Source organism: Quercus robur, chromosome 10, assembly GCF_932294415.1.
Source record: "Quercus robur chromosome 10, dhQueRobu3.1, whole genome shotgun sequence".
NCBI lineage: Eukaryota > Viridiplantae > Streptophyta > Magnoliopsida > Fagales > Fagaceae > Quercus > Quercus robur.
This window is the reverse complement of record NC_065543.1, coordinates 51,828,000-51,851,684: the sequence shown is the minus strand read 5'-3', so window position 1 is coordinate 51,851,684 and position 23,685 is coordinate 51,828,000. Positions and strand designations below refer to the sequence as shown.

General features: G+C 33.2%; 1 protein-coding gene across 4 annotated transcripts; it reads right to left on the bottom strand.

Annotated features, from left to right (window-relative positions):
- Positions 1-537: 537 nt before the first annotated feature.
- Positions 538-21,910, bottom strand: LOC126703524 (probable inactive leucine-rich repeat receptor-like protein kinase At3g03770). Of its 4 annotated transcripts, none has more exons than XM_050402482.1 (9): positions 5,595-5,775; positions 5,251-5,292; positions 3,701-5,089; positions 3,391-3,524; positions 2,371-2,614; positions 1,741-1,952; positions 1,620-1,645; positions 1,196-1,307; positions 538-1,107 (listed from the first exon to the last, which is right to left on the bottom strand). In XM_050402482.1, the coding sequence occupies exons 3-9, from the start codon at positions 5,049-5,051 to the stop codon at positions 877-879; spliced, it is 2,310 nt and encodes a 769-aa protein (XP_050258439.1). In that variant the 5' UTR covers positions 5,052-5,089; positions 5,251-5,292; positions 5,595-5,775; the 3' UTR covers positions 538-876. The 4 variants fall into 4 exon arrangements, with proteins under 4 accessions (XP_050258439.1, XP_050258438.1, XP_050258436.1 ...); XM_050402480.1 differs by lacking the exons at positions 538-1,107; positions 1,196-1,307; positions 1,620-1,645; ... (4 more) ...; positions 5,251-5,292; positions 5,595-5,775 and adding exons at positions 16,687-17,205; positions 17,294-17,405; positions 17,718-17,743; ... (4 more) ...; positions 21,330-21,373; positions 21,676-21,879; XM_050402481.1 differs by lacking the exons at positions 5,251-5,292; positions 5,595-5,775 and adding an exon at positions 21,330-21,910.
- Between the last annotated feature and the right edge of the window lie 1,775 nt (positions 21,911-23,685).

The window sequence follows — 23,685 nt, the reverse complement described above, 5'->3', positions numbered from 1 at the left end:
AATTTTCAATTGTTCACAATAGTAGAGTAGTAATTAGTTGACAAAGCTTATAATAACAGTAGGGTACAAAGTTGTGAATATTTTTTTAGAAAATTGTATATTTTTAATCTATAGAATTACGTATGTTTCTTTGAAAAATTATATTCATTTACTGTATAGAATTGTATACGTTATTTGAAAAATTGTGTAAGTTGAGTATATAGAATTGTGTATGTTCTTTTAAAAATTATATACGTTCAATGTACAAAATTATTTACATTATATAAAAATTTGTGTACCTCAAATATACAGAGTTGTGTAAATTCTTATATAGAATCCTGTACATTCTTTGAAAAATATTGCTTAAGACTGTTTTCTCCCCATTTTTATATTGAAATAGAAACTTCTAGCTGTTTCGAGGCTGATTGATTTTCTTAAATGATTTGTGCCACACAAATATGCTTTCCCGTTAACAAGATGAATATTATTTCACTAGCAAAAGAAAAATGAATATATGTTGTTCACATTCTTCCTCAATGGACTGTACCACAACATGGATTACCCTTGTATAATTGTGACTTTGCTCATAAAACTATTTCAATTCTAATAGACAAATATTGTAATTCATATACAAGTTTGTCAAGGAAAATAGCTCTTACCTTTCATTTGGAACTAGTAATTCCCTAGTTGCTGAAAACCATTAAACTAGCATAGAAACTAATTCTGTCAATCATATTACAATTACAGTTAAATGCAAACAATTACTACGAGCTCTGCCCAGATTGAGGCACACTTATGTGTTTACATAGCCTCAGAAGTTGGCTACATCTTTCTACATCAGCAATGAAATGGAGGAGCAGCTCCATGCAGAGAGAGAGGGAGGGAAAAATCATTAAATCATTGAGGCGATGCAGCGTCAAATCTATGATCACCACTAACAGTTCCCTGGATTTGAGCTGCATACTGTAAGTTCCAAAGTACATCCTCAATAGAGGGACGGCTACATGACTCGAGAGAAATACATTTGCTCATTATGGAAAGCACAATTGATAACGATTCTTGTGAGCAAGTGGCTTGCACAATTGGGTCAATTATTCGTTTCTGGCCATCCAGGGAGTTAATAGAAGCCTGCAAAAAGAGGAATCTAGTATCAAGAAAATGTTTCTCATATACAATGCACATATATTCTGTAGTTGGTCAGAATGGCAGCACATACTATTTCATTTAGCAAGAGTGCGTCTCTTCTAGCACATACTGAAGGTCCAACAAGTGCCTCAAGTAATATGAATCCAAAGCTACAAACATCATCCTCTAAGTTTTTCATTTGCCTGAAGACATTACAATATAAACCAACAATGATCAATGTGCTAAACTTGCAGCAAGGATACATTTCATAGCATTCATGAATTTCCAAATAAATAAAAGACTATCAAAAATCTGTCTGCTCAATCTAAATAGAAGTGATCTGATTTAAAATCTTGATAGACTAATATCTAGACATTTCTAGGTAGCACTTGGATGAATTTGTTCATGGTCAATTCCTCCAGCCCACCCAAGAAGTTCCATTTCCATTTGCATTAGAAATGAAAAAAACCTCAGTATATGACATCAAGAAAATGCAGTATTAATAAAAACCTTACCATGATTTATAGCCTTCTACTTTTGCCTGAAAATGAAGGGCACAAGTCAATAACCACTAACAACGAAGAATTTAGTGCAAAGCCAATCAATCAATCAATCAATAAAAATTAGAAGCCCTACCCCACATTTGTCAGTTTCTTCTGAGATAATGGACAAACCATAGTCACTCAACTTTGCCATCCCATGCTCATTGAGCAAGATATTATTTGTCTTCAGTCGATTGTGGAAGAAACCAGGAATAATTCCAGTATGGAGGAAATGCACAGCCTTGGCAATACTGATTAGAATTGCCAATCTTTCTGACCAATTGAAAACCTTTCCATGGCTATTCTCTACAAATATAAAGCAGCCATACTTAAAATGTAATGCACAACTGTATAGTGCTGCAAACAAACATGGGAAGACCAAGTCTCATTGATGTTCTTTTCATTTAAAAACCCCTAATTTTGTTAAAACAAGTGCAATTTTATCTGTGAGGATAGTTGTTTCCTGCACTGGTTGATTGCTAAATATCTTTAAAAGAAGAAATATAAACTAATTTGAAGGATTTGTGCATAAAAAGTGAAGCTGCAAATTGAACGGCCCTGCCCAAAAATTTAAGTACCAAAAGTTTGATATTGGATATCAAGTATTGGAACTCACACACACACACACACACAAAAAGGAAAAAAGGAGGGCTGCATAAAATTGCATAAACCTAAACATCCTATTGCCTCCAGGAACATTTCTTATTAAGTCTTTAAAAGTTACCTGCAAGATGAGTACAAAAGCTCCCACTGGGAAGATATTCAGATATAAGAAGGATTTTATTCGTGCTGAAATCATCTCTTCCACCAACATCAATACAATGCCCCAAAAGGCATACCAAATGTGGGTGACGAAGCTTTGCAAGCAGGTCCAACCTGAGTTTAAGATTTCGAATTGAATATTTCTTTGACAAAGGCATACACCTAATAGCAACTAGGGCCCCATTCTCTAATCTTCCTTTGTAAAGCTGCAAGACAAAGGAGAGAGAGATTAAGAGAATCTGATATGATGGAGATCAAAGCTTTAGACAGTTGAGTAAAAGCACTCACATTCAACTTTTATAACGAGAAAAATGTGTTCAACTAAGATGGCAGCCTAACAGTAAAAGCTCACGTATTTCAAGTCCTTCCAATGAATATGATATAATGGCAATCTAGCTTGAAGTAGCAAAATACATAATAGTTATGACATATAATGTCATCAAATATTACCACAACCAAGCATATCCCACCGAATGATTTTTCGGGGTTAAATTTTTCCTTGTATGCCAGCAAATGAGTCACATATGTCATATGCCATATGTGGCTGCATAAACTTTATACCTTGGTGTTACTGCCAAAACTCAGAAGAAGGCACTCAGCAACCAAAAACAAGTGGCTATGCAATTGCAATTTTTCACAAAAGCAAAAAAAGAAAAAAAAATTGTGTATGTCACCATGAACTTTTAAGGCTACAGTAACAGTTACTTAGAACATAATTCGAATCGTAAGGCTGACAACCTTTACTCTCTTCTGAATAATAAGGAACCAAATGTCTCATCCCCTATAACCATGACTATTGTGACTTGGAGTGCATCAATTAAAGGGTACTTGAAATCTTAAGACATGTGGTTTAGCTGTCTAAATATGCACCTTCTTTAACCAGTTACCATTTAAAAGCTTGATAAAACAAAGATGACCACTGTGATATTTACCCTACATTTCATAAATACTTTTATAGCATATTAGAAGTTTTAGACGGTACCTTTCCATATGAGCCTTCTCCCATAAAGGCAGAATTATCAAAGTTGTTTGTAGCTTCTTTTAACTCTTCGAAAGTATAAGACCGACACACTGGTAGACTTGACGTGCCAAACTTTGCAGCTTCAGAAACAAATCCTAAACAAGAAAAAATATGGTTACAATTATGTTCGTCAGTTTTAAAAATCACATTCAGTTGTCCCCATACCCTAACAACACTATTTTTTGTTCCAAATTCATACATACTTTAGCAGTGTTTTCCTTAAAAAGAGAAAAAAAAAGTAATTTTACATTTTCTTTAGAGGATGACCTACTTGCACTTGCTAGAAGCTCAGAGGAGAACCCAGCTGCAGAGCTATCTTGCACTGTTTTATGCAATAAATGTTGTTCTGATATCCCTCTAGGCCAATATATTCTCCACAAAATGAGAAATCCATAAGCCAGAAGCATCATAAGTATGAAGACTCCTATAATTAAGCCCACTAAAATTCCTGCATTTTTTCTTTTGGATTGTTTCTTCATGTAGACTTCCATACAATATGATTCAACATGCTGATGCCTTGTATTAAAGGATAAGCAATTCCCATCAACCTCAACAATTCTCTTGTCTGAATTAGTGTTAAAACAAGAAGGCAATCCCCCCATTAACTTATTATTAGATATATCAATGAACTCAAGTTTGCTTCCACAGCTTAGATGATCCGGAAGTGACCCACTTATCATGTTTGACGCTATATTCAAGAAACTGATATTAGGCAAAGAGAAAACTGCAGAAGGAGGTTTGCCTCTAAGAACATTGAATGACAAGTCAAGGTGTTGAAGCTGACTTAACTGGCCATATTGCTGAGGAATCTCACCAAAGAAGGAGTTGTTGCTAAGGATAACCATGACCACTCCTTTAGGCATTTTGGGTAGCACAGAATCTAACTTGTTGGCACTCAAATCCAACACATGTAAGCTAGTTAAGCTACTAAGATGTGGTAATTTCCCAGACATGCCATTTCTAGACATAATAAGATCAGTGAGAGTGGTGATACTTAGAATTGAAGATGGAAATTGACCTTTCAACTGGTTGTTCCTCAAGCTTAGAATTGTCAGATTGGACATTGAATCAAACCAATTGGGGACAGTATCATTAAAAAAGTTGTCATCTAGTTTTAGAGTTTGAAGCTCCACCATTGTAGATATCTTAGGAGGAACTGAACCAAAAAGAAAATTTGAACTCAAATCCAGATATTCAAGTGAAGAAAGTCTATGAATTTTGTCTGGAAGTGGACCCCAAATGCCCAAAGATACCAAACTAAGAACTCTCAAATTGGTTAGCCTTGCCAGGGTGGCCACAAAAGAATCCATAAAGAAGTTTTCTGATAAAGTTTGTTTTGGAATTGCAAACCCATGAAAGTCACTAACTTTGGCAGTCTTGTCACCTACAATTCTGAGTTCTGTGACAAAGTTGTCTTGGCATGTGATATTTACTTGTGGAAATGAAGATAAATAACAAAAATCTATGCTACGATTATTCCAAATCTCCAATTGATTTGGGTACTCCAAGTGCTTTCTAAGCTGCTGAAGTACTTGGGTTTGAGAAGACTGTAATGGATAAGTACCAAGAACAAAGAAACTCCATGTAAAACAGAAAAGCAAAAACAAGCAACACCACCCCATTGAACTCTCTTTCTTGTCAATGCTTCATGGACCAATAGCTGTCATTTAATAGCACAAAACAAGGCAAAAATTTATCAGTGAAACAGAGATTGACCTTATAAATATCAAGCAGAGGCGGCTGATATTCAAAATTGATCTATTCCATGCTTTAAAGGAAAATCCATTAAAGCAGTACACATAGAGAAGTTGCCAACTTTACCTTTAAATTAGTCAAAGTTGAATCCTTGAGCAAGTTCCAGTGCTAACCAAAAACAAAGAGCAAGTTTTGCAGAGTTGATGAAGGAGAAACGGGTGAAAACAGATATTGAAGTTTCAGATTGATAAACAAAACTAATCAAATGAGATACATGTTGAATGCTCCAAGGAAGGTAAGGAAAACCCACGAAGGAAAACATGTATTATGTATAACGAACATACATGGAAATGATTTGGGGAAGTGATCCTATACTAAGTGAACAAATGCAGAGTGCCAACAACCAGGAATACTAACAGTAACTCCATGTTTTTTTGATGTAAAATTTGTGATTTGAGAGGTGGGGTTACCTGATTGGTTTTAATGCATTTAGTGCTTCCACATGGTGCTGTATCTTGGAGATTGCGTGCTCTCTCTCTCTCTCTCTCTTTGGCAGTAAGGCATCTGGGTCTTCATTGGTAGCAGTAGCACTATTACAAGTGTAAATTCTCACTCTCATGGAGCAGTGAACAAAGCAAAGTGACAAGCTAGTGGGTTATATAAAAGCAGTTAAAATGACAACTGAAAAACGTAGTCAAGCAGTTACTTTGCTTGTTTGTTTGTCCTAGACTTTAACAGTTCGTCTAGGAGAAAGTTGAATTTTCTGATACAAAGCTTAGTCACACGACAAATTTTATAATTCTTTTCTTAGTTATTGACGAGCCATGTTGTGATTGGTTGGTGAATGTTGTGATTGGTAGGTGAATGTGAAAGTAATTTTACTTTAATTGTAATTATTATTATTATTATTATTATTATTATTATTTTATATAAAAATGTGGATATGATAGAATTTCATTTGCTTTATTGTAGGTAAGGTTGAAACTTTAAATCTTTTTTTTGATAACAAGAAATTTATTAATTGAGTTAACTAAAATTCACACTTTAATCGCAATTTATTAACTTACTACTTAATAAGTTAGGATAATTATTGTGGAAAAATAAATAAATTTTGACTCATAAGTCATAACATTACTTTTCTCTTTCTATTCTTGCCTGTAAAATGTACTATTGTACTGATCTTTTGTAATGACCTTGCCCCAACTGTGTAGATATTGTCCGCTTTATCTTTTGTAATGACCTTGCCCCAACTGTGTAGATATTGTCCGCTTTGGGGCTCATGCCTCTCACAGTTTTGTTCTCCCTCAAAGCACACAACAGTGGGGGAAAATGCCTCTACATATTAAAGGGAGGTCATTCCTTATGAACACATTCCCATGTACTTCCTTAGGCGATGTGGGATTCCATGGAATGCAAGACCCAAAAGGTGAGTCTTGCATTCAATAGAATCCCACATCGCCTAGGGAAGCACATGAGAATGTGTTCATAAGGAATGACCTCCCTTTAATGTGTAGAAGTCTTTTTCCCCACTGCTGTGTGCTTTGAGGGAGAACAAAACCGTGAGGGGCATGAGCCCCAAAGCGGATAATATCTACACAGTTGGGGTGGGGTCATTATAGATGGTATCAGAGCTGGCCCGGTAATCTTGTGTGGGCTCAGAGACACTACCTCACAAAGAGGGCCCTAACGAGGAGGTTAGAGATTTAAGTGAGGGAGATTGTAAAATCCCAATTTGATTGATTGTGTGATGTGTATGGGTATATGATGAATCCCACATCGGGTATTTACTTAGTTGAACTGGGCTTTATTAATAACTACAAGGAGCCTTAATTGTGATTAGTCCTTTTGAGGTATAGCGCAGATGTGGCTAGCATTTTTCCTTGGGTCGTTACTTATGGTATCAGAGCCATGCCCTAACCAAAACTGTCGGCCTCACACGCGAGGACTCATGTGCTCGTAAGGGGGGTGGATTGTAGTGACCCAAAAATGGAGGTCTTGCATTTCATGGAATCCCACATCGCCTAGGGAAGCACATGAGAATGTGTTTATAACTTATAAGGAATGACCTCTCTTCAATGTGTAGAGTCTTTTTTCCCCCACTATTGTGTACTTTGAGGGAGAATAAAACCGTGAGTGGCATGGGCTCCAAAGCGGATAATATCTACACAGTTGGGGCGGGGTTATTACATTTTTGGTCATGTCTAACTTTTCAAAAATACCAAAATGGCTTTGAGAGTTCTTTTTATTTTTATTTTATAACTATAGGTTAGATTTGAGAGTTCTATTTGGAAAATGATATTTACCGGATTACTCAAGGCTCCCTGGCCTGTGCTGTGCATGCATGTGCCTATATGATGTTACATTACATGAGAGAGACACTGAAGTTTTGTTTGCTTTTGTGAGGCTTCCTAAAATGGATCTCAAGAGGCATCAAATATTATGGTTCCATGTATTGTAAATTTGTAAGTTTGTACTTTTGGGAACATTTGTATCCTGAATTCTTGCCCCTAAATTGGATCCTCTAGTAATCCTCTTCATCTCCATTAGGAAGTTTGTCTAACGACCACTGTGGAGAGCATGGGAGGTGATTGGACAGTTCTAGTGCCTCAAAGATGAAACTTAATAAATTTTGTTAGTATCACATTGAATCCCAAACTTTTAAGATTGTATCAATTTAAATCTTAATTTAAAAAAAAAATTTAATTTGGGGGTTTGGTTTCTAAGTTTGATTGGAGGTTTAACTTGATAGTACAATTTAAAAAAAGCGGTAGATTCAACTTGAACTGAACTAAACTATAGGTTGAATTTGTATCCCTCTTAACCTTTACTATTTAATCTAAAACTTTTGAAATTATAGAATTTGTTGAAAAATATTGTGTTAGTAAAATATAATTTGCTCCCAAAAACATAATCCAATCATTGAAATCATAACCAAATGAAGGACAGATTGGTAATTACAATGCATGTCCTTGGAATTTGGGGTTCCTCCTAGTTGCCATAACTTGACAGGCTGTCTATAATATGATATCAGCAAATCTCATTTGCCCATACTATTCTGTTTCGATAACATTTGGGCCATACAATTAGACTTTTAATATTGAATCAGTAATAAGTCACTATCTCTAATCAGTGAAACCTTCATTATTTGCAGTTTTGAGGTGAGAGGATAAGGCTTTCGGCATGGGCAGCATGTCATTTGCTGGTCAGGTTTCTACCGTACTGGCATTTATTAAGGTCAAAATGGATGGACCAAGTCAAACTGCTCTAAACATCATGATTCAAAACTCAACCTGTCCTATCCAAAAAAAAAAAAAAAAAAAACTCAACCTGTCAATGAGTAATGTTTGACAAAGATTTTTTTCAGAATGATTTTTCATAATTTGTTAAGATAGTAAATAATAACAAGTTTACCACTGTTAAGGTTTTACGTACGTTAGCTTCTCTCACCTTGATAGGTAATTGAAAATAATTGGTCAATTTTGTAAACACCCACACACACATTATTTCCTTCATGTTAATGAATTTTTGATTGTAATAAAATTTTCAATTAATTGGTTTGTGAAATTGTGAGAAGATTTAAGTTTTAGAGGAGATCCAAGAGCAATGACATCGAAGAATACTTCAAATGAAGAACACCAAACAACAACTAAGTCACCACCGTTGTCATATTCATTGAGAATTTTCAAGTTTTTTTTAGTTGAAATATTATATCAAATTCTTTTCTTTTTTCCTTTGATTTATTTAAGGTTTTTTTATATACAATTTTCATATTAAAATTATTAATTATATCACAAATCACATAGCCATATAATTAATAACATCTGAATATACAAATATTTTAGTTTATCTTCTATTCGGTCCAGTTCGGTCCCTTTCGGTTTCGGTCTACTTCGGTCCATTACGGTCTATTTACTTAATACGGTCTAGTTCGGTCTTAATAGGTCTATTTTGGTCTAATTCAGTCTATTCGGTCTACTTTGGTCACATTCCGTCCATTTCGGTCTATTTTTGTCCATTTGGTCCATTCGTCCACTTTAGTCCATTTAGTCCACTCTCGTAAATATATAAATAAATAGTAGTGTGGGGCCGGAGAATTTGTGGCCTCGGCCCACTTTACATTAGGACCCAAGGCCTAAGCCGAGGAGAGCTATTGCCGAGGACGCATAATGAAAGCCCAAAAAAGGCCCAAGGATATGGCCGAGAACGATCTTATGTTCAGCATCCCATAGAACGCCTAAAGGAAGGGACGAACTCAGTGCAGGAGCAGGCTAAGTGAAAAAGCTGCCAATATCACAATAAAGAACTCTGCATCTGACAGGTCCATGCTTTTCACCATGCTATTCAGCTTTTACAACCACTCCCAACCACTCCAAGTATGGGCTGATAGGACAAGTCTCAACCCCAAAAAGTGGAGCTTACACGTGAACGCTCGAAGGGGGGGGGGTAAATGCTAGTATAAAAGAGAAGGAGAATCAATGGAGAGGGGGCCATGAAGTCTGAGAAGAGGAGAATAATAGCATTAAGCTCCTCGGACGAGGTCTAAAGACCGGAACCATTCATGTCGCCACCAGAAGAAGGTCTCGCTAAACTCGTCAGGTTCACCTTCATGCAAATTTCCATAGACACCATGGCTGGCTATTGTTTGGTGACCCGGACCTAGCCTTTCAAGCCCACGCTCTACAAATGATATTGTTAGGGCCCTTAAATGTATGAACCCAATATCTTTTTTGGGTCGCTACAAATTGTGTCCTTACAAGTATATATATATATATATATAATATTACTAAATAAATAAGTATATATTAAATAATTTAATGAAATAATTAAAATTAAATTAATAAAAATCACATTCCAAAATTCTTATTTTAAGTAATTTTAGTTTTTCGGTTTATATTTCAATTATAAATAATTGGTTACTTTGTTGTAAGAATCTCAAACCATAGTTTCCATTCTTCTTTGGCGTAAATGTGGTTTCCCTTTTGTCTTAATAATTGTTGTGTTGTGGTCTTATAAAAAAAAAATTGTTGTGGTCATACATGCATACAATTATGCCTATAATATTCAAATATGATTACAAAATCATTGCAAAAATTTTTGTGCAATCTATAAAACCTATTGTTTGTATTAGGCAATTAATCAAATAGTCACATAGCTCATTGAAATACTATCCAAATGTTGTGTGAAACTCAAATTGTCACCTCTAAAAACAACTAAATAGTAAACCAAATTTAATTTAAACCAAAGGATGAAAAGAGAGAGCCTGTGCTTAGTAATTATAACACAAAACTACCCAAATTTATATAACATTATAAATCTTCCATAATAAAGAAAAAAAAAGCCTAGAATAGAAAACAAAGAAAATTTGAGGTGAAAATTAAATAAAAATTAACAAAAAACTCATTATTCTTTGGCATAGTTTAGCGCCCCCCCCCCCCCCCCTCTCTTACTTTTAAAAAAAAAAGTTTTCTTATTTGAAGTCAAGTGAATTTGAGAAGTACAGAAGTCTTTTTTTTTTTTTTTCCTTTTTATTTATTTTTTGGTTCTATATTAAATAATTAGATACCAATTTATGCTTTGGTTCGATTTCTATTTATGTATCTTATGGTTTATGATTTCTTTCAACTTGAATTTACTTTTTGACCACAATAGTCAAATTTGATTGAATTTAAATTAATCTTATTTATTTTATGGTTGCTTATAATGCTTTTGTTATATTTAATTTATCAATTTTATGTCTTCTTGTAAATGTAGTATAGTTTTGTCATGTCCTAATATTTAATTTATAAGAATGTTATTTATTTATTTATTTTTTGATGAGATTATAAGAATGTTATGTACTTGTGACTATTCAGAATATTAGGAAAATCTCAAAGGGAAAGTATGACTTTAATTAAGATGTTTAATTGGCCGTTTGTATTTCTTATTATTTTGAGTGCTAATAAGAACTACACTAATTAAAATCTATATCTATATATTACTAAAAGCTGAAGCGTAGCATTTAATGTTACTACGCTCTCGTTGAGCCACATCAGCAGCCATGTCATCATCTTTTTTCTTTTCAATTTTTCATATAATTTTTTAACATTTAAAGTGAATTAATAACTTCATTATATTAAAATCAAAATATCATATTAATCTTATTTTTAATTATTCTTATTTATTATTACACTTTCTTCAACTTTTCTCATTCCATTTTAACTTTTCATATCCCCACTACTCTCTAACTTAATATCACTATTCCCTTACCCCTTTATCTTCCTTTATTTTTTACTCTTCTTATTCTTAACCTCTTACTATAAATTTGTTGTTCTCTCAATCATTCCATGCATGATTTTCTATTTTTCCACACACAAAAAGCTCTCTCTCTCTCTCTCTCTCTTCTCTCTCTCTCTCAGTTTTTGGTGTATTTTTTAATTTTGAACTTTTTTATTCTTTACAATTCTACTTTGAATTGATATGATTTAGTTTTGTGTTTTCTGCTATTATCTTTTTAATTCTTATTTGATTGTAAAATATTATCTTATTGTAAAAAAAAAAAAAAATAGTATATAATCATCATTGCAAGGAAGACATGCATTTTTTATTATTGGTTCAAAACAGGATAGGTAATTCTTTTCATCATTGTCATAAATCAGGTTGACCCCAAACTTCTTCACTTGGAAACCACTGCTTATTATGTATTATTGAATACTCCATTTCATCTCCGGCTTCCAATAGAGTGCAACCACAGATATTCCTAACATGGTATTACACGACAATTCTTTTGTTGATATTGCCATGTGATTTTCTTGGTATAATTTTTTAATTCATAGATTATAGTGAATCCATTCATATCATGAAAGCTTCTTGCACATATCGCACATAAAGACCATCCTCGAATCTTTTGCTTTACTAGCATGGGCACAATAAAATATAAAATTGATCCCTTACTCTACTCAAGCCAGTTTGGAAGCTCACCCAAAGGAAGGAAAACACTAAAACTGTCGGTTGCAATCAATTCCTAATAAATTAAATCATGAGCAACAAATTATCATCCAAATTGAAAGTTTAAAACCCACAGTCAAATTAGGAGAGAGAGATAGTGGAGATAGTCTCTTGCATTTTATTTTATTCAACATTTAAATTCAGCAACATCCTCCATAATCCATATCATTAAATTATTTATATTTTGTCTCATTTAAAAAAAATTAAACATTTAATATTTTACTTAAATAAAAATTGTTCTTATAAAGTCTTCCCATGAAATCTTACAATGGAAAAATGAAATGCAAAACAAATACCAATTTAGAAACACTAAATTAAAAAAAAAATAATAATAATAGAATTTCAAACCAAACATAACTGAAAAAAAACTAATAGTGATGGCTATACTAATTTAATGGCAGCAAAATGGAATGAAAATAAATAAATAAATAAACATTACAATGCATATTTAGTACATTAGAATTATTATCAAATTTGGGAAAACAATGGGATGCCAACGAATAAACAACAAGAGAGAGATTTATAGGTAATAAAGTGTAGAGAGAGAAAGAAAAATAAAAGAAATTAAACGTCAATTTGTAACTGTTATTTAGAAAATAAAGAGGCCAACAAGTAAGTGATGGGAGGAGTAAAAAAAAAAAATAGAGATGACCTTACGGAGGACATTAAAAACTTTATAGTGTAATAAAATTAATTGTTGCATTTATTTTTACTATGCTCCATTGTAGTCACGTGACCATGTTATTATCCTTTTTCTTTCCAAATTTTCCTATAATTTTTTTAATGTTTAAAGTGAATTAAAAAATCTATTATATTACAATCAAAATATCATTTTTTTTTAAACTATTCTTCTTATTATTAAATTCTAAACTTATTTTTACACTTTCTCTAACCTTTCTCATTCCTTTTACTTTTTCATCTCTCCACTATTCTCTACCTTAATATCACTATTCATCTTGCCATTTATCTACATTTATTTTGCCTTTGTTTTTATTCCCTCTCCCATTCTATGCATAATTCTCTCTCTCTCTTTCTCTTTCTCTCCCCCCCCCCTCTCACACACACACACACACACACACACACACACATATATATATATATATATATATATATATATATATATATATATTTTTAGTTTTTGTGGATTTTTTTTCTTGCATCTCTACTTTAGGTTAATGGATTTTTGTATTTTTCAGAATTCTAAGGGGTTGATATAATTTATTTTTGTGTTTCAAGTTGTTATCTTTTTTTGTATTCTTCAGAATAATTTGGTGTTTATTGATATACATTTCATTTTTACTATTTTTCTTTTCATCTTATTTTATTCAAAATTTAAATTCAGCCATATCCTTCATATTATTAAATTATTTATATTTTCTATCATTTTTTTATTTTAAAAAATTAAACATAAAATATTTTACTTAAATTCAAATAGATAAAAATTGTTCTCATAATGTCTTCCCATGAAATGCTACAATGCATCAATAGAAGAATGGAATACAAAACACATGCTATTTTAGAAACACTAAATTTATAATAACAACAACAACAACAGAACATCATACCAAACATATCATAAACAAACTAATAGTTATGGATTACACTAAGTTAATGGCAGTAAATTGGAATGAAAAAAATAAAATAAAAATAAACATTACAATGCATATTTAGTACATTAGAATTATCATCAAGAAATCAAATGTCAGTTAGTAACTGTTACTTGGAAAACAAAGAGCTTGATAGGAGTAAAAAATTAATTAAAGATGATCTTACGAATGTCAATAAAATCAATTGTTACATTCACTTAATTAAATCATAAAATTAAATACAATCATACAAAATTTAAATATAAAACTAATCAAACTCTAATATGGAAAACCATATTTCTTATCAAAACTAAAAAGAAGATATTCTTCAATAATAATAGAAATATATAAAAAATAAAGATGGAAATTTTCAAAATCCTATTTTTGACATTTCATTTAACATTATTGAGGCAACATTAAGACAAGATATAAGAATTTTAGTTTTTAACTTCCATAGAATCAAATGTTTCCCACATTATTTCAACCTTATGGAAAATAGGGTTTACATGTAGCATGCAAAATGTGTATAATTGACTTAGAGATGTACAAATTAGTCAACCAACTATGGTAGAATTAAGGTTTCAAAATTTAAATAAAACAATTCTACAATAATAAAAAATTATTTTGCGATGAACATGATTATGAAATGCATTACTCTTCATTAAGTTAGTTCAAATTACAAAATAATGATAACAATGAGACCTCCCTTAAAAAAATAATCACGCACAATGTGCGGGTCCGCGACTAGTTTCTAATAATAATCATGTGCTATTTTTTATATACATACACACACTCAAACACACAAACATGAAAAAATGTGAAATAATTAAGCACACATTAATAAACTTCTATATGTATCACCCTGATCAATCATATGATATATCTATGGCTAAAGCTGAAGAAGAGAAAATCAAACAGTTTAATTAGAACAACATATCAGGCGAGAAGATTAAAAATAAAAACTTGATATATGAGAAAGAAAATCTTGACATATAAAACTAAAAATCTTGACTAATAATAATTCTTTTCAAGGGTACTAGTGTTCCTCAAAATCAATTCTAGAGGCCTAAAGTTAGACCTTCCAGCGTTTGTTGCATTTGACGCAAGTGATATAAGTTGTCATGGGCTCATCGGCACTCCGGGTCTGCAACTGGTAGTAGGTGCACTTGCGCTCGCGGCACCGGCTGCACTGAAACATGTCAGTGGTGGCCTTATCTTCTTCATCAGCATCATGCACACATCTCTTCAACTTTTTCAACTTTATCTGAATGTTCTCACGCTGCCTTTTCTCGCTGGCCATCTCTTCGGCACTCATGGTTACAAGGGTCTCCGCCTTGATCTCTCCAAGAACAACCTTTCGCCTCAAATCCGGGTTCTTTGGGTCTTTGAGATTGAACAAGACTGATCGATACTTAGCTTTCTTGATTGGGTTAGACCACCCAATTCTTTCGTACATTGCAGACTCTACTGAAGCAGCCACTTCAACTGGGTCAAAAGCTGGTGATATGCTCTCATCAGTTTCAGATGATACTCTTGAAAAGGCCTCTGCCAACAGTTTCCTAACGCTCTCTCGATAATCAGAGTTCTTGATCGACCTGGAATCTTGAAGATGATGATGATCAATCTTCTTCTTCACTGTTACCTTGAGTGTTTCGGTTTCTGTTTCTGCATTAGTAACAGTAATACCCGACTTGATTATCAGTCTCTTTCTGTTTGGAACCCCGAAGTCTTTTTCAATGCTCAGTGCCGCCATTGTCAAGTTTGATTCAGAATCTTGATGATCAAGAAGAATAAACTTCAAACTATCAGTCTCTTTGGAACCCCAGTAATCTTGTGTCTCCGTTAAACCCTTACCCCTTGTTCTCCAAATTGAAGAACGTATCAGAAAACAAACAGAAACTCAACAAGGTATGAATTCTAAAAGGGAGACTATGTAATTCTGTCTTGCCTTTCAAGGTTGTTTTATACTCAACAAAGGTTGTTGTTTCCGACACTCTCAAGGAATACGAATAGGTATAGGAAATTTGAAGGTCGGTGAGGTGATGAGGGCTTATTTAAATTTGGTTCTAGCCGTTGGTGCTGCTGTTTGGTATTTATTTTTGAGTTTTATTGTTTTTATTTTTAATTATTTTCGAGTTTTATTGTTTTTATTTTTAAGAGAAAGATAAGCTGAGTTTTAATTTTTACTATTGAAGATTGAGAAGATTTTATTTACTGAGTGGCTTTTAAATTTTTAATGGGTCCCCTCCCTTGCAAATACAATCACTTATTAGCATCTAATATCTCTATTCTGCATTCTCAGCCAAAAAAAAAAATATATATCTCTATTATGAGATTTGTGATTAAATCATGTCCTCGTATTTCATGAGTACCTAAATTTTAATTTTCAATTTTTCATAATAGTAGAGTAGTAATTAGTTGACAAAGCTTATAATAACAGTAGGGTACAAAATTGTGAATATTCTTTTAGAAAATTGTATATTTTGAATCTATAAAATTGTGTACCTTTCTTTGAAAAATTATATCCGTTTACCGTATAGAATTGTGTTCATTATTTGAGAAATACTGTAAGTTCTTTTTTATTATTTTTTAAAAATTTAAATTGTGTATGTTTTTTAAAAAATTGTGTATGTTCAATGTACAAAATTGTATACATTATATAAAAAATTGTGTACGCCGAACATACAAAGTTGTGTACATTTTTTTTGAGAAAATGTGTATATTGAGAAATTGTGTACGCTGAATATTTAGAATTGTATACCTTCTTTAAGAAAATATGACTTAAGACTGTTTTCCATTTTTCTGTTGGAAAAGAAACTTCTAAGCTGTTTCAAGGCTGTGATTTTCTTAAATGATTTGTGCCACGCAAATATGCTTTCCTTTTAACTAGATGGATTTTATTTCACTAGCAAAAGAAAAATGAATATATGTTGTTCACATTCTTCCTCAATGGACCATACCACAACATGGATTGCCCTTGTATAATTGTGACTTTGCTCAGAAAACTATTTCAATTCTAATAGACAAATATTGTAATTCATATACAAGTTTGTCAAGGAAAGCAGCTCTACTTTTCATTTGGAACTCGTAATTCCCTAGTTGCTGAAACCATTAAATTAGCATAGCAACTAGTTCTGTCAATCACATTACAATTATTATGAGCTCTGCCCAGATTGAGGCACACTCATGTGTTTACATAGCCTCAGAAGTTGGCTACATCTTTCTACATCAGCAATGAAATGGAGGAGCAGCTCCATGCAGAGAGAGAGGGAGGGAAAAATCATTGAGGCGATGCAGTGTCAAATCTATGATCACCACTAACAGTTCCCTGGATTTGAGCTGCATACTGTAAGTTCCAAAGTACATCCTCAATAGAGGGACGGCTACATGACTCGAGAGAAATACATTTGCTCATTATGGAAAGCACAATTGATAAAGATTCTTGTGAGCAAGTGGCTTGCACAATTGGGTCAATTATTCGTTTCTGGCCATCCAGGGAGTTAATAGAAGCCTGCAAAATGAGGAATCTAGTATCAAGAAAATGTTTCTCATATACAATGCACATATATTCTGTAGTTGGTCAGAATGGCAGCACATACTATTTCATTTAGCAAGAGTGCGTCTCTTCTAGCACATACTGAAGGTCCAACAAGTGCCTCAAGTAATATGAATCCAAAGCAACAAACATCATCCTCTAAGTTTTTCATTTGCCTGAAGACATTACAATATAAACCAACAATGATCAATGTGCTAAACTTGCAGCAAGGATACATTTCATAGCATTCATGAATTTCCAAATAAATAAAAGACTATAAAAAATTTGTCTGCTCAATGTAAATAGAAATGATCAGAGTTAAAATCTTGATAGACTAATATCTAGACATTTCTAGGTAGCACTTGGATGAATTTGTTCATGGTCAATTCCTCCAGCCCATCCAAGAAGTTCCATTTCCATTTGCATTAGAAATTGAAAAAAATCAGTATATTACATCAAGAAAATGGAGTGATTAATAAAAACCTTACCATGATTTATAGCCTTCTACTTTTGCCTGAAAATGAAGGGCACAAGTCAATAACCATTAACAACGAATAATTTAGTGCAAAGCCAATCAATCAATAAAAATTAGAAGCCCTACCCCACATTTGTCAGTTTCTTCTGAGATAATGGACAATCCATAGTCACTCAACTTTGCCATCCCATGCTCATTGAGCAGGATATTATTTGTCTTCAGTCGATTGTGGAAGAAGCCAGGAATAATTCCAGTATGGAGGAAATGCACAGCCTTGGCAATACTGATTAGAATTGCCAATCTTTCTGACCAATTGAAAACCTTTCCATGGCTATTCTCTACAAATATAAAGCAGCTATACTTAGAATGTAATGCACAACTGTATAGTGCTGCAAACAAACATGGGAAGACCAAGTCCCATGGATGTTCTATTCATCTAAAAACCCCTATGTTAGTTAAAACAAGTGCAATTTTATCTGTGAGGATGGTTGTTTCCTGCACTAGTTGATTGCTAAATATTTTTAAACGAAGAATATAAACTAATTTGACGGATTTGTGCATAAAAAGTGAAGCTGCAAATTGAACAGCCCTGCCTAAAGATTAAAGTACCAAAAGTTTGATATTGGATATCAAGTATTGGAACTCACACACAGACAGACACAAAAAAGAAAAAGGAGGGCTGCATAAAATTGCATAAACCTAAACATCCTATTGCCTCCAGGAACATTTCTTATTAAGTCTTTAAAAATTACCTGCAAGATGAGTACAAAAGCTCCCACTGGGAAGATATTCAGATATAAGAAAGATTTTATTCGTGCTGAAATCATCTCTTCCACCAACATCAACACAATGCCCCAAAAGGCATACCAAATGTGGGTGACGAAGCTTTGCAAGCAGGTCCAACCTGAGTTTAAGATTTCGAATTGAATATTTCTTTGACAAAGGCATACACCTAATAGCAACTAGGGCCCCATTCTCTAATCTTCCTTTGTAAAGCTGCAAGACAAAGGAGAGAAAAATTAAGAGAATCTGATATGATGGAAAACAAAGTTTAGACAGTTGAGTAAAAGCACTCACATTCAACTTTCATAATGAGAAAAATGTGCTCAACTAAGATGGCAGCCTAACAGTAAAAGCTCACCTATTTCAAGTCCTTCCAATGAATTTGATATAATCGCAATCTAGCTTGAAGTAGCAAAATACATAATAGTTATGACATATAATGTCATCAAATATTACCACAACCAAGCATATCCCACTGAATGATTTTGGGGTTAAATTTTACCTTTTATGCCACCAAATGAGTCACATATGTCATATGCCAAATGTGGCTGCATAAACTTTGTACCTTGGTGTTACTACCAAAATTCAGAAGAAGGCACTCAGCAACCAAAAACAAGTGGCTATGAAATTGCAATTGTTCATAAAATCCAAAAAAAAAAAAAAATTGTGTATGTCACCATGAACTTTTAAGGCTACAGTAACAGTTACTTAGAACATAATTCAAATCGTAAGGCTGACAACCTTTACTCTCTTCTGAATAATAAGGAACCAAATGTCTCATCCCCTATAACCATGACTATTGTGACTTGGAGTGCATCAATTAAAGGGTACTTGAAATCTTAAGACATGGGGTATAGCTGTCTAAATATGCACCTTCTTTAACCAGTTACCATTTAAAAGCTTGATAAAACAAAGATGACCACTGTGATATTTACCCTACATTTCATAAATTCTTTTATAGCATATTAGAAGTTTTAGACAGTACCTTTCCATATGAGCCTTCTCCCATAAAGGCAGAATTATCAAAGTTGTTTGTAGCTTCTTTTAACTCTTCGAAAGTATAAGACCGACACACTGGAAGACTTGACGTGCCGAACTTTGCAGCTTCAGAAAGAAATCCTAAACAAGAAAAAATGTGGTTACAATTATGTTCATCAGTTTTAAAAATCACATTCAGTTTCCCCATACCCTAACAACACAATTTTTTGTTCCGAATTCATACATACTTTAGCAATGTTTTCCTTACAAAGAGAAAAAAAGTAATTTTACATTTTCTTTAGAGGATGACCTACTTGCACTTGCTAGAAGCTCAGAGGAGAACCCAGCTGCAGAGCTATCTTGCACTGTTTTATGCAATAAATGTTGTTCTGATATCCCTCTAGGCCAATATATTCTCCACAAAATGAGAAATCCATAAGCCAGAAGCATCATAAGTATGAAGACTCCTATAATTAAGCCCGCTAAAATTCCTTTATTTTTGCCTTTGGATTGTTTCTTCATGTAGACTTCCATACAGTATGATTCAACATGCTGATGCCTTGTATTAAAGGATAAGCAATTCCCATCAACCTCAACAATTCTCTTGTCTGAATTAGTGCTAAAACAAGAAGGCAATCCCCCCATTAACTTATTATTAGATATATCAATGAACTCAAGTTTGCTTCCACAGCTTAGATGGTCCGGAAGTGACCCACTTAACATGTTTGATGCTATATTCAAGAAATTGATATTGGGCAAAGAGAAAACTGCATAAGGAGGTTTGCCTCTAAGTACATTGAATGACAAGTCAAGGTGTTGAAGCTGACTTAATTGGCCATATTGCTGAGGAATCTCACCAAAGAAGGAGTTGTTGCTAAGGATAACCATGACCACTCCTTTAGGCATTTTTGGTAGCACAGAATCTAACTTGTTGGCACTCAAATCCAACACATGTAAGCTAGTTAAGCTACTAAGATGTGGTAATTTCCCAGACATGCCATTGCTAGACATAATAAGATCAGTGAGAGTGGTGATACTTAGAATTGAAGATGGAAATTGACCTTTCAACTGGTTGTTCCTCAAGCTTAGAATTGTCAGATTGGACAATGAATCAAACCAATTGGGGACAGTATCATTAAAAAAGTTGTCATCTAGTTTAAGAGTTTGAAGCTTCACCATTGTAGATATCTTAGGAGGAACTGAACCAAAAAGAAAATTTGAACTCAAATCCAGATATTCAAGTGAAGAAAGTCTATGAATTTTGTCTGGAAGTGGACCCCAAATGCCCAAAGATACCAAACTAAGAACTCTCAAATTGGTTAGCCTTGCCATGGTGGCCACAAAAGAATCCAAAGAGAAGTTTTCTGATAAAGTTTGTTTTGGAATTGCAAACCCATGAAAGTCACTAACTTTGGCAGTCTTGTCACCTACAATTCTGAGTTCTGTGACAAAGTTGTCTTGGCATGTGATATTTACTTGTGGAAATGAAGATAAATAGCAAAAATCTATGCTACGATTATTCCAAATCTCCAATTGATTTGGGTACTCCAAGTGCTTTCTAAGCTGCTGAAGTACTTGGGTTTGAGAAGACTGTAATGGATAAGTACCAAGAACAAAGAAACTCCATGTAAAACAGAAAAGCAAAAACAAGCAACACCACCCCATTGAACTCTCTTTCTTGTCAATGCTTCATGGACCAATAGCTGTCATTTAATAGCACAAAACAAGGCAAAAATTTATCAGTGAAACAGAGATTGACCTTGTAAATATCAAGCAGAGGCGGCTGATATTCAAAATTTATCTATTCCATGCTTTAAAGGAAAATCCATTAAAGCAGTACACATAGAGAAGTTGCCAACTTTACCTTTAAATTAGTCAAAGTTGAATCCTTGAGCAAGTTCCACAGTGCTAACCAAAAACAAAGAGCAAGTTTTGCAGAGTTTATGAAGGAGAAACAGGTGAAAACAGATATTGAAGTTTCAGATTGAAAAACAAAACTAATCAAATGAGATATATGTTGAATGCTTCAAGGAAGGTAAGGAAAACCCATGAAGGAAAACATGTATTATGTATAACGAACATACATGAAAATGATTTGTGGAAGTGATCCTATACTAAGTGAACAAATGCAAAGTGCCAACAACCAGGGAATACTAACAGTAACTCCATGTTTTTTTGATGTAAAATTTGTGATTTGAGAGGTGGGGTACCTGGTTGGTTTTAATGCATTTAGTGCTTCCATATGGTGCCATATCTTGGAGATTGCGTGCTCTCTCTATTTCTCTCTCTCTCTCTCTTTAGCAGTAAGGCATCTGGGTCTTCATTGGTAGCACTATTGCAAGTGTAAATTCTCACTCTCATTGAGCAGTGAACAAAGCAAAGTGACAAGCTAGTGCGTTATATAGAAGCAGTAAAATGACAACTGAAAAACGTAGTCAAGCAGTTACTTTGCTTGTTTGTTTGTCCTAGACTTTGACAGTTCGCCTAGGAGAAAGTTGAATTTTCTGATACAAAGCTTAGTCACACGACAAATTTTATAATTCTTTTCATAGTTATTGATGAGGCATGTTGTGATCGGTAGGTAAATGTGAAAGTGATTTTATCATTATTATTTTCTTTAATGTAGAATTGTAGATATGATAGAATTTCATCTGCTTTGGTGTAGGTAAGATTCAAACCTTAAATTTTTTTTCAACAACAAAAATTTTATTAATTGAGCTAACTAAAATCTACACTTTAATAGTAACTTATTAACTTACTACTTAATAAGTTAGGATAATTATTGTGGAAAAATAAATTAATTTTGATTCATAAGTCATAACATTACTCTTCTCTTTCTATTCTTGCCTGTGTTATGTACTATTGTACTGATCTTTGGTCATGTCTAACTTTTCAAAAATACCAAAATGGCTTTGAGAGTTATTTTTATTTTTATTTTATAACTATAAGTTAGATTTGAGAGTTCTATTTGGAAAATGATATTTACCGGATTACTCAAGGCTCCCTGGCCTGTGCTGTGCATGCATGTGCCTATATGATGTTACATTACATGAGAGAGACAGTGAAGTTTTGTTTGCTTTTGAGGCTTCCCAAAATGGATCTCAAGAGGCATCAAATATTATGGTTCCATGTATTGTAAATTTGTAAGTTTGTACTTTTGGGAACATTTGTATCCTGAATTCTTGCCCCTAAATTGGATTCTCTAGTAATCCTCTTCATCTCCATTATAGGAAGTTTGTTTAACGACCACTGTGGAGAGCATGGGAGGTGATTGGACAGTTCTAGTGCCTCAAAGCTCAAACCTATAAGTATATGAAACTTAATAAATTTTGTTAGTATCACATTGAATCCCAAACTTTTAAGATTGTATCAATTTAAATCTTAATTTTTAAAAAATTTAATTTGGGGGTTTGGTTTGTAAGTTTGATTGGAGGTTTAACTTGATAGTACAATTTTAAAAATGCAGTAGATTCAATTTGAACTAAATTATACTATAGGTTGAATTTGTATCCCTCTTAACCTTTACTCTTTAATCTAAAATTTTTGAAATTATAGGATTTGTTGGAAAATATTGTGTTAGTAAAATATAATTTGCTCCCAAAAACAAAATCCAATCATTGAAATCATAACCAAATGAAGGACAGATTGGTAATTACAATGCATGTCCTTGGAATTTGTGGTTCCTCCTAGTTGCCATAACTTGACAGGCTGTCTATAATATGATATCAGCAAATCTCATTTGCCCATACTATTCTGTTTTGATAACATTTGGGCCGTACAATTAGACTTTTAATATTGAATCAGTAATAAGTCACTATCTGATCAGTGAAACCTTCATTATTTGCAGTTTTGAGGTGAGAGGATAAGGCTTTTGGCATGGGCAGCATGTCACTTACTGCTCAGGTTTTTACAGTATGGCATTTATTAATGTCAAAATGGATGGACCAAGTCAAACTGCTCTAAACATCATGATTCAAAACTCAACCTTTCAATGAGTAATGTTTGATAAAGATTTTTTTCAGAATGATTTTTCATAATTTGTTAAGATAGTATATAATAACAATTTTACCACTGTAATTATTTTATTTTACAGCAATTATAAAATGTCACGTCAACAATTATTATGTGTTTTTTAAAGAATTTGTGTCCTTAGACCTGATATTAAGAGCATCACAATAGATTTTGTGTCTATGCTGTTGATCTTGTTCTATTTCTACACA